This window comes from Anarhichas minor, unplaced genomic scaffold, assembly GCF_050575085.1.
Source record: "Anarhichas minor isolate MPS153535 unplaced genomic scaffold, ASM5057508v1 ptg000004l, whole genome shotgun sequence".
Taxonomy (NCBI): domain Eukaryota; kingdom Metazoa; phylum Chordata; class Actinopteri; order Perciformes; family Anarhichadidae; genus Anarhichas; species Anarhichas minor.
The window spans coordinates 16,299,436-16,311,642 of NW_027466450.1; the positions used below are offsets into that span (position 1 = coordinate 16,299,436).

Sequence of the window (12,207 nt, forward strand, 5' to 3'; positions counted from 1 at the left end):
CTGTCACACTAACACAGACATTACACACATACAAAACAAGAAGAGGAAGCAGTGCCTTGTATCATTACTTCATTCAAAGTAATGTAGTAAATACATGATAGTGGAGAAATGTAGTGACTGACCTGCTGCATGTATCAGTGTCGTACGATTACCTGAGTAACAGTTCCTCAGAGTGACCTTGTCTCTTGACTGCAGTGAGTTTGTGTGTTTTAAAGCTGCTGCACCAATGAACTGGCCTCGCTTTACATTTAGAAATACCTTCTGATTGCTTTATTGTAGGATACAAAATAATGTAAATACAGAAAATACACTAACAAGGATCAAACAGAATGTAAATACAGTTTACACATCATGTTGAATCCACACAATCTCTCCATCGTTTCCGTGTTGTAGTGTTTAGCGCTGGCTAGACGATGAGACACTGATGAGCGTTTACTGATGTCTGTCAGATAAAGAGTGCTGGAGGAAGTATTCACATCCTTCACTGAAGTAAAAGTATTAATATCACACTTTCTTTGAAAAACATCCACAACAAGGAAACGTCCTGCATTCACTTCAGTAAAAACATTTATTATATATAATTATTATTATTAATGTGCATGATACATTTTACAGCTGTCGGTGTTTAAGGTTCTGCTAAGAAATGTGTCACAAACATTTAAAATAGAGTAGAAGTATAAAGTTGCATTAAATGGGAATAATCTAGTAAAGTACCTTGAATTTGTATATAAGTACAATACTTCAGTAAATGCACTCGCTCACGCAACGGTGGATGTTTTATCTCATTATTTCATATTTTTCTTTGGGCCCATTCTGGAATTAGCTGCACACAACTTGTTTCAACCATCGTGAAGAAAAAACAGATAAATACTGAGAGGATTTAGTTCTCACGCATGTTTGAAGATAAAGCGCCTGCTTCACCACTTCTCTTTTCTTCACCACTTCTCTTTTCTTTCTGAGATACTGCTAAAGTTGTTTTCTCTAAAAAGTGAAGAATACCTTCCTGAAAATGATTCTGAAATGTCAACTTTTGTGTGTTTATGATCAGCAGCGGACAGCTTCCATATTTCAGGGAAGAAAAAGACAGATTTTGTATTTTGTAGGTAGTTTACTTTATCAGGTTTCATCGTTTCATTTATTAAAGCTTGAGATTACAGGTGAAGCAACGTAAAAACTGTTTTTAAGTTGTTCTTTGTTCTGGTCTGTATGTGTGTAATCATGAACAGAAATAAAATCTTCCTCAAGTGTTCTGTTCTGTTTTATATATATATAGATCTATATATATATATAGATCTATATATATAGATCTATATATATATAGATCTATATATATACATAGATCTATAGATATATATATATATATATAGATAGATAGATAGATAGATTTATTACAATGTTGCAATGCTACATAGCTCTGTTCACACATTTCTATATTCAGTTTTTTGTAGATTTATGATAGTTATTTGTTTTTATTTCACACTTTCTTTGACAATATAAATGTATATTTCCCATGCCAATAAAGCCGCTTTTGAAATGAATTAAATTGAATAGAATAGAAGCATAGCAGACACATATATGAGAATAGATATGATAATATTGTGGCCGAGGATTGTCACAGAAACTCTTTTTAGCACCTCTGAAACTTGTGACTTCCTCTAAAGTGAAGACATTTGGAAGTTGAAACCAGCAACACGTTCATCATTTAACAGCTGGCCGTCTTCATGAGCGATGGAGGAAATCTACGCCAACGTTGAATATGAGAAGTCTGAAGTTTCCTCAAGACCTTCAAGAACTCACCCAGGTGAGAATGATCAGTGTGTTCATCCTCTGATCACTGTTTGTGTACTTTACTGTATTGACTCTGTGTTCAGGTCCCAGGAGCTCAGACAGCAGATCTCATGGAGCTGTTGTTCTCTCTCTGGGGCTGCTGAGTGTGTTCCTGCTGGCTGGACTCATCGGCCTCGGTGTCCACTGTGAGTCTGATCTTCATCCAAGTTATAGCTGCTCTGAAAGATGTTTTACCTAAATGTCTATCTGCCATCCTGGCTCCTCTGTGACGCTTTTCTTTTCTTGACTTTGGTCATTTTTTCCTTTTGCTTCTTGTCCTTGAAGCACTTTAAGATTAAACTGAAATGAATCACTTACTTCTTGGGGTAATGGTTTTGTAGATGTATTTGTTGTGAATATGAATTTCTCCATCCTTCAGCATCATGTAGATCAACTTCTCTGGTCGATGAAGAGCATCGCCTTTTGCCAACTTGTTGGATTTGTCTTTATCTTTTAAGACAATTATTTCTTGCATTTCATTTTTTTTTTAAAGGAGCTGAAAGGTTTTGGCCGTTGAGTCGCCCTAAAAGAGCACCAGTATGAATACATGAATACACCAGTATGATACATGAATACACCAGTATGAATACATGAATACACCAGTATGAATACATGAATACACCAGTATGATACATGAATACACCAGTATGAATACATGAATACACCAGTATGAATACATGAATACACCAGTATGATACATGAATACACCAGTATGATACATGAATAAACCAGTATGAATACATGAATACACCAGTATGAATACATGAATACACCAGTATGATACATGAATACACCAGTATGAATACATGAATACACCAGTATGAATACATGAATACACCAGTATGATACATGAATACACCAGTATGAATACATGAATACACCAGTATGAATACATGAATACACCAGTATGATACATGAATACACCAGTATGAATACATGAATACATCAGTATGAATACATGAATACACCAGTATGATACATGAATACACCAGTATGAATACATGAATACACCAGTATGATACATGAGGTCTTATTATCTTGATTTATTCCAGACCATAACTCAGTGGGTGGATCAGCTGCAGATCTGTCCACTATCAAAGCCAACCTGACTGAGCGTCTCCGGGCCAGTGAAGACAAGCTGTCCTCTGTGTCTGAAGAGAGAGACCTGCTGAACGCCAGCCTCACTCATCTGACCGAAGAGATGGACAGACGTCAGCGTTTGTCCACTAATCTGACCGAAGAGATGAACAAACTTCAGCGTTTGTCCACTAATCTGATCGAAGAGATGAACAAACTTCAGCGTTTGTCCACTAATCTGACCGAAGAGATGAACAGACGTCAACGTTTGTGCAATCAGAGTGAGTTCTTGTCTGTGTGGGTTCTGCTGAGTCATGTACCTTTAATATATGACACTGTTAAATCAGCTCTGTAAACTATATTTACAGTCTGTTTGTCCTGTCCAAATAACTTTATTTAAACATGAATTATGTACAAGGCATCTTTTCCAAGTGTTGGTAGCATCTATTTTATAGCTAAAAGCCAGAGTTTTAGTTTTAAATGTTTTAAATGTGTCCTCTGTCTCTTCACTTCAACTGTTCCCTAAAAAGTCCTAATTTTGAAAGACTTTCTCGTCCTTTAATGATTCTGAAAGGGTTAGGACCATCCAAATGTTTACTTCTGCCTCCTCCTTATTGTATGAATAATATCAATGTTTGTTTATTTCGTTATCATGGTTAATATTTTAGTTTTCTTATTGCTCATTTTATTGGTTATTATTGTTTTGTTTTCTTATTATTTGTTACATGTACATCTAAATATTTACTTTTTGGGGAATTTTAGGTTACACATTACTTTTACTACCAAGTATTTGGTAAAAAGGATGTATTTTATACTTTGCCTTCTTTTTGTTCTGATGTGATGAAGAAATAAATCTGTAAGTAATCAGTCATTTGATCCAATAAGTAATAGTTCTGATAGTCGAGTGTGAGGAGTCACTACAGACCCTTCAAATGAGGCCGAGGGAGGAAAGTTTCAGGTTATTTATTGTTATATGCACAACAACTACAGAGAAGCAATTGTTTGCAATGAAAACCTTAAATCTCAGTCTCCCTACAACAATTATCAATAAATATGTGTTTTTAAAGATCACGCAAGTACAAATGAGAGTATGAGACATAAAATAGTTCAGAAGTTCCAATAAAGGGATAAAATATAACATATAAAATGAAATAATGTATTTGTGGAAGGTAATAATTGCAAGATGCATCAACTTTTATGTAAACAGGTATTTAGTTCATTTCTCTGTGTGATGAGAAGTAATGAATCTTATATACAGAGATGTAGAACAGGAAGTTAAAGTAAAGTGATGTGTGTCGTAGTGATGCGCTCCACAGCTCAACAGTTCAGAGGTCTCAGCAGGAAGTCAACAAAAACACACAACTTCTTCATTTTAAGGACGTGGGTCTTGTCTGATCTTTATTGGTTTATGTTTGCATCATTTTTACAGAGAAAACGTGTCCTGAAGGATGGAGGAGGTTCAGTTGTTCCTGTTATCTTCTCTCTACACGGTCTGATTCCTGGGAGGAGAGCAGAAAGGACTGCAGAGACAAAGGAGCAGATCTGGTGATCATAGACTCGCTTGAAGAAGAGGTAGTGTGAAATTATATATATATTTATATTTCGTTTTTCCAGGTGACAACCTCTGGGTTTGACAAGTGAAGTCAAAGCTTCATGTGTTAAACCTGCATTCTCTCTAATGTCCACCAGGGGGCGACTCCTCTGGTTGTACAGAAGTCCATCCATTATCCCAGTGGTTCCCAAACTTTTTCTGTCAAGACCCCCTTTGATGATATAGGAACATTGGACGACCCCCCCCCCCCCGCAACCCGACCCCAAATTTGTCTTGGTTTTTAATGAATTGCATTATAATGCATGAACTGTATAAAATATTTTTGCGCTTTAGACCAGTCACAAATCTGTCCATCTTTGTACATACTTCCTTCTCTTATCTTTATCTTTCTCTGTCGCTCCGTATCTTTCTCGCTCTGTGTCGCTGTGTGTCTCTCTCTCGTTCGCGCTCCCTCACTCTCTCTCTCCCTCGCTCGTTCGCGCTCTCTCGCTCGGGCGCGCGCTCGCTCTCGCTCTCGCTGGTTTTGCCACAGTCGGTCTGTGACATGAGCCGCTCTGGTGGCGTGGTTGGAACACAGTGCATGTCACGTCGGTTATTTTATATTGTTTTACCGGTGTATGTGTGCGTCTGTGTGTGTGGGTTGGTGATGAAGCCGCGACCCCCCTGTAGTACCACCGCGCCCCCCCTAGGGGTCGCGACCCCCACTTTGGGAACCACTGCATTATCCAAACCGCTTATCCTGTTGAGGGTCGCGGGGCGCTGGAGCCGATCCCAGCTAACATTGGGCGAAGGCAGGGTACACCCTGGACAGGTCGCCAGTTCATTCAGAGAAAATGACTCTACTTCTCTCTTGATTTATTACACATTTGTATCAACAAATAAACTGTCATATAGTATAATAATAATAATAATAATAATACAATTAATAATAATGATAATATATACTGGTTTATGCTTAAATCGGCCATTCTACACAATGAGTACTTTTACTTTTGTTTTAAGTATATTTTGATACTTTAGTACTTTTACTTAAATACATTTCTGAATGGAGTACTTTTACTGAGTAGGGTAGTATTTCTACTTTTATTTGAGTAAAGATATGAGTACTTCTTCCACCACTGACCACGCCTCCTCCTTTTTCACCACACTGCACTTTAATGTTTTTATTGTTCATATACTTTTTATTCTGGAACATATTTTTGTTTATATTTCATTCATGCCCTCCCGTCTTTTCTTCTTCTCTTGTACTCTGCTTGTATTCTGTATATTAGTCTCTACAGATGTGGATGTAACATCCTGATGTATTATTTACTGTATATCAGCTATAATGATTAGATTAAAATATGGATCATTCTAAACTACATTAAAAATTAAATTAAAAATGTTAAATAAATAAATTTAAATACAGACTTTCTGTCTTTTTTTTATCTTGAACAGAAATTCCTCTCGAGCATCGTCACACGTCACTCTTGGATTGGTTTGAGTGACAGAGACGAGGAGGGCACCTGGAAATGGGTTGATGGAACTCCACTGACTGAAGCGTAAGACACACAACAATGTTCATACAACTATTGCTGCACCAACTATTATTATTCTTAGTAAAACTCTCAATAATTATTATCAAAATCTGACTTAACTTTTGCAAGTGTTGCTGCACTACACGGAGATTTAAAGTAATTTGATCAAAAGATAAAAAATCCTCATTTTTATTTTACTAGAAAAACTTAAAAGCTGCATTATTAAATGTTTTGAATATTCACCTCCTAGGTACTGGGACCTTGATGAACCTAATAACGGTGGAGGAGATCCACAGTTGGGTGAAGAGGACTGTGTTGAAATTGTAGTTGGCAGGAACGCAGAAAGAAACTGGAATGATCTGCCGTGTGTTGAATCTCTGCAATGGATCTGTGAAAATCTGGCTTAATATTTCAAGGTTCAAGGGTTCAAGGATCATTTATTGTCATTATTAAACACAGGGATGCTCAATGAAATGAAGTTGTAGCACATTTATAACACAACAAACACATGACAAACACAACAAAACACAAACAGCTGCACATTCCTGTAGTGCATTTATTGAATTTGCATCAAAAGGAACAAAAACAATTCTCTGGTCAGATAATATGGCCGACATCTTCACATTCAAAATTCAACATGAGGAGAAAACATTGTCCATCAACTGTGACTGTGTTTGAGCACCAAGCATCAAGATGTGAACACAGAGTCCACCTCCTCTGGTCCCTCCAGAGTCCTGCTCTCTGTCCTGCTGTCCACCCGTCAAGTATTACATCTGTCAACATGTTATTATGATTATGCAAAAGGCTTTAAATGGTGCATGTGTGATATAAAGAGAGCATGTAAAGGGTTGGAGGTCAGGTATCAAGTTCTCAGTGTGATTGTTTTCTGTAAATCAACTGCTTTGTACCAGGAACATGAACCACAGGAAGCTGTGATCTTTATCTGTATACATGTGCTGATGACTGTTGTAAAGAATTAAAGCTGCATATTATACTGAATAGATACTATAATGAAGCTTGACCCTGAAATGCACTTATTAGGGTAATAAAGTTGACTTTAGCTGTTTTCTTCCACATTTAGAGGACTAGTCATTTATTCTCACATTCACCAATGCACCATACTAGTGTGAACATCTCCTCAAAGTCCCCTAAACCTACTATATTACAGTCCACTTAACAAATAACATGTATACAGCATATTTATTTCTATGTAATTGAAAATGACTTCATTATTCGACCATTTAAGGAATTGCTCTCAAACTGCTCCTGTTTGTGAGAGAAGATTGCCATCAAGTAGACTGTGTTCATCACTCGTTACTTCCTCTAAAGTTAAACTTCAGAGAAAACTATTGAGACCAACAAGACTGGGTTTAGTCGTTCACATGTTTCACTTAGTGGCAAAATTCAGACGACGGCTGAAGTTACTACCGTTTTGCAATCAAATATTTTTCTGAGTTTTTTTCTTGTAAATTTCTGACTTTCTAATCAGTTTTTCTAAAGAAAATACACTAACAAAGATCAAACACAGAATGTAAATACAGTTTACACATCATGTTGAATCCACACAATCTCTCTCTGTCGTTTCCGTGGCTAAACGATGAAACACTGATGAGCGTTTACTGATGTCTGTCAGATAAAGAGTGCTGGAGGAAGTATTCACATCCTTCACTGAAGTAAAAGTACTAATATCACACTTTCTTTGAAAATACTCCACAACAAGGAAACGTCCTGCATTCACTTCAGTAAAAGTATTTAATATCTTTAGTATTATCAGCAAAATGTGCTCATTATTCATTGTGCAGTAAAATGTTCCCTGTCAGTGTTTTACTAATATATATATATATATATATATATATATATGTATATATATATATATATATTAGTGTTGGGCAACGATTAAACTTCCTCGAGGATTATCACCAAAAGAGGATCATTATAAAATAAAAAAAATAAAAAAAATTATAAAAGGAAGAAGAATATTGATATTAAAATGAATAGATTGGAAATACAAGTAGCATCAAGCCTGAAATCTATTTATTATTTTGAACCACAAAAGTCCAGCTCATGATGGCGCTAGAGGAGAAACAGACACAGAACAACCAGCAGTTTGTTGTTGGTGGTATTTTTACCGTAACAAATCATACACGTTGTATTTGAATGATTTACTAAAGTTCAGTTCGTGCTGTTCTACGTTCAACATCTTGAAAACAACACATTTACATTTAATATTAAAACAAAATGTTATTTTAGTTGAACAGAGCTTCCTCTCCAGCTTCACAGAGACAGAAACTCAGGCTTGGATTGGTTTGACTGACGGAGTCGAGGAGAAGAGCTGGATGTGGATTGATGGAGCTCGGCTGTCTCTAAAGTAAGACACGTTAAATATGAACAAAAACACAAACGTTACTGGAATTGATTTATTGTGGTTGTGCACTGGAATCAGAAATAACACTCACCATATGAACAGCATGGCTGATGGTGAAATATCTTTTACCCAGTAAAACCAACAGATGGTGCAACGCTTCTTTATATCAATTATTATTTCCTCATTGAAGATTATTTGTGTGAAAATATAAAAACTTGTAGAAAATGATACTTAAGTACGGAAAGGTAATGCACTCAAAAATATTTTCCCAGTTTTTCTGAATTGATGAGATAAGAATATTGTAAAAAACGCAGCTCAGCCCTCATCAGACTTAATTAATGAGAAAAATAATCTATAAGATTTTAAAGATTTTTCCACATTTTTCCACATTTTTGACTGTGCAGATGTTAATTTAGGCTCGGTTTCATGGAGGCAAACATGTCCTGCCTGTTTGGTTTAGTCCGGCTTTATTTAGGTTTGAGACATTGATGACATACAACGTGTCTTTAAGTAATATGGAAGATATTGTTATCAATTTGTCCACTTTGCACAGGCACGTCAGGACGTAACATTCTCAATCTGATCAGCTGGACATTGCGGCGTTTCTCCAGGATCGGTTGGACCGATATGTCGTACTTCACTGATAACGATCAGGTTATTGCTTATTAAAATCAGGCAGCCAGGACATGTTTGCTTCCATGAAATCAAGCTCTCTAGTGAATGAGAAGTTCTCACAGGAATCTGAGGCTCGTCAATTCAGACAAACAGGTTCAAGTGAAGGTTCACGCCTCCGTACATTAATTGTTCTTTTATTGCTTTGAATTGATTTTTGGCCACTCGGGACAAGTTGAAAACACAAAACTACAATAAATCATTAAAAAACTGATATGTACATCGTATCAGCAAACACAAAGCAACCTCAGCATCATTCATTGGAGGTGTGTTTGTTTCCACCTCTTGACTTTAAGTCTAATATTCAATCAAAGTGCACTTCCATGGAGCTGAATGTTCCACTGAGTTCACCGGCTGGTTGATGACTCTGGCTCTCGGTCCCTGCAGCAGCAGCACATCGTTTAAGTCTTAACATTTCCTGCTGAATAGACATTAACAACTCAGCCCGATAATGGTGGTGGACATGGCGAGCTCGGGGAGGAGGACTGTGCTCATATCACATCTGGAGAAAAGAACTCAAAGAACTGGAATGATTTGTCTTGCGGTGTCAGTGTGAGATGGATCTGTGAGAAAAAGTTGTAGTATTGGTGCACGATGAAGATTTGAGATTAAACATGTTGTTTTTTCTTGGATTGCAGACTTGATTGCTCACTTTATTAAATAGGAAAAACATTTATAATTGTATCCTCAATCCACCTAAAGATGGCTTGTTTCTTCTTCATGACACCTCTTGCTCAGCAGAGTCCATCCCATCCATCTTTGCTCCTGCTTGTGAATCCTCTTGTCTCTCAGATTCCCTCAAGTAGAAACCCGAGTCAGAAATTTGTCGCCAAACTTCCTGAATATTGTTGTCGACCCTGTCGCCACCACCACTTGTATTTTGAACCGACTGCTCGTGATCCCTGATGGCCCAGAGGAGGGGCTCGCAGATCGCCTTGGCTCTCTCTTTCGCTAGCTCTGCTAGCTCGTCGTGCAAATGGCAACGCACGTGCTCCGCCAGAAGGTCGTCATAAACCACTCTGTAGTGAGGAAGGCGCCACTGCTTCCATTGGCACGAGTACTTCTTTCCTCCACGACAGAATTCATAAATAATCCAAACAACAACAACAAAAACGATTAAATAAAAGCCGCATTCCTGGAAAATAGAAAAAAAGGGTCAACTTCAACAAAGATTTATTAAAACTATTCAAGGAAATAGAATTGTTTTGGTTTCATTTAGCATATTTGATTGCTGAGTGTTGATACTTACAAGTGATTCTGACATATAAGAGGCTTTAATGAGGTTCTCCTCGTTGCTCAGCTCTTTTTTGCAAGGAATTCCCGTCTGAGAGGAGTTTCGGTTTGTCATCAGGCAAAAGAACCAATCTCCGTCAATCAAAACAGTGACTATCCAGACAGCTGTCAGAATGACATAGCTGATCACCAACTTGCCCAAAAAGCAACAGACGTTGGTTTGACAAAGTCTTTGCCATCTGGAACTAATCCTCCGAGTGCGTAAAGACTCAATGGCGGTGGCAACCCAGGTGAGGATGAGTGGAGGGATCAACATGTACAGAACACCATTTCTATGGATAATTGCAACTGATGTGCACGAGCAATGAAAATCCATGTCAAATATGTACTGCAGGATGTAGATGAGGATTATCAGCAGGAGCGAACTCACAGCGTTAGTTATTAGTTCAAAGAGTCTTTGAGAGAAATTATGATGGGGAGGCATGCTGGCTGGAAAAATAAAAACAGCTGCTCCAGTTGAAGTATCTTCTTATATTCTCCGATGATTTCGTTCAAAGAGGTGATGCTCGCTCTTCCACCGACTGAGTGAAAAGGTGTCAACCAGATGAACAAATGAAAAACCTTCTGCGTCAAATGTCCTTTTTAACATCTGGACGAGACAGGGATCAAGCACAGCGTGCCACCCTTCAGCACTTTCATAATGATGGTACGGTCCGCTTTCACTTCTCAAATAACTCAGGCGGATTTTCCCAGACAGATTTTTATATAAAAGTAACTGATTTTGACGACTAAAACTTTTCACGGTTCTATTTTGTATTTGGGGGTCAAAAAGGTTCAAAGAAATCAAGCAGCATGGGTAAAAGTTAACCTGCCACCACCTGCATCAAGTGTGACAAGTACGTCTGTAAAGACCAGATCATGCTGCAGCTCCTGCTGTGAAATATAGAAAAAGAAACACTGTAAAAGTGGCCCTTTGATAGATATTGTATGATGAAGTGCATTCTGGGTTGCCCTTCCAGTGGAGAAAACATGAAAAAGTGCCCTAAAGGTGCCCTTTAAAGTGGCCTCACAATGTATAAGACGAGATGCAATGCCATCAAGGCCGCCCGAAGAAAGAAAGGAAACGTTCTGTGGCTGGTGCCCTTTTTATTTTTTCTGCTTCTCAGACAGCCACAGTCCACCACTGATCGTATTAACAGCTCTTGAAACAAAATACTCTTTAGCAAACAATATCTATGTATGCATTTGCAGTTTTGTATACATCACATTTATCACCTGTTATCTTGTGTGTACCTGAGATCAGTAATTCAGCTTAAAAAAGGATTTAAAAAAGACTATTTATGTAAAGACATCTTTAAATGATCGATTAGTCAACTAATCGACTTAAAGGGGACAGACGTAATGTCATCACTTCATATTAGCTTGAGTTATGGCAAAAATATGCCACCAAATTCTCAGTTCATCCTCGAGTCCAAATAGACGTTTGTCAGAAAGTGATTGATTTCCCAGAAGACGTGAGCGTTGCTAAATGTCACAGTCTACTTCTGTAAAGGCAGCGGCTTTACGGGAAATGAACTTTGTGTCTGTTTCAGGTTCATGAAATTAATGTGCTTTTGCACATATTACATCAGAGATGCACACTTGATGGTTGGGAACATTTTTCAGTGGTAATCGAGGGTTTCTGTCCCTTCTTCACAACGCTTTCTCAGACTGATGGCGCTTGTTTCATTTCTCTTTTCTTTTCCAACATTACACATTAAAATGTACTCCACCCTGAGTAAATTGTTGGAGGAAACTCACAGTACTTGTCATTCTTTTACCATTATGTATACACTGACTATCTTCACAAAACAGTAGCTAATACTATAATAACCTATAACCTTTTTACAGTATATAAAAGATTAAAATAAATGTCACTCTGGGAAACAAGCTGCTGAATTGGAGTCAATTAATCTTGTTAATTA

The 12,207-nt window shown here is 37.5% G+C and overlaps 1 protein-coding gene across 1 annotated transcript; it reads left to right on the forward strand.

Annotated features, from left to right (window-relative positions):
- Positions 1–1,464: 1,464 nt before the first annotated feature.
- On the forward strand, positions 1,465–7,049 carry LOC142970811 (uncharacterized). The gene is made up of 6 exons (XM_076111253.1): positions 1,465–1,801; positions 1,872–1,973; positions 2,880–3,185; positions 4,334–4,476; positions 5,894–5,997; positions 6,224–7,049. The coding sequence occupies exons 1-6, from the start codon at positions 1,729–1,731 to the stop codon at positions 6,378–6,380; spliced, it is 885 nt and encodes a 294-aa protein (XP_075967368.1). The 5' UTR covers positions 1,465–1,728; the 3' UTR covers positions 6,381–7,049.
- Positions 7,050–12,207: the final 5,158 nt, after the last annotated feature.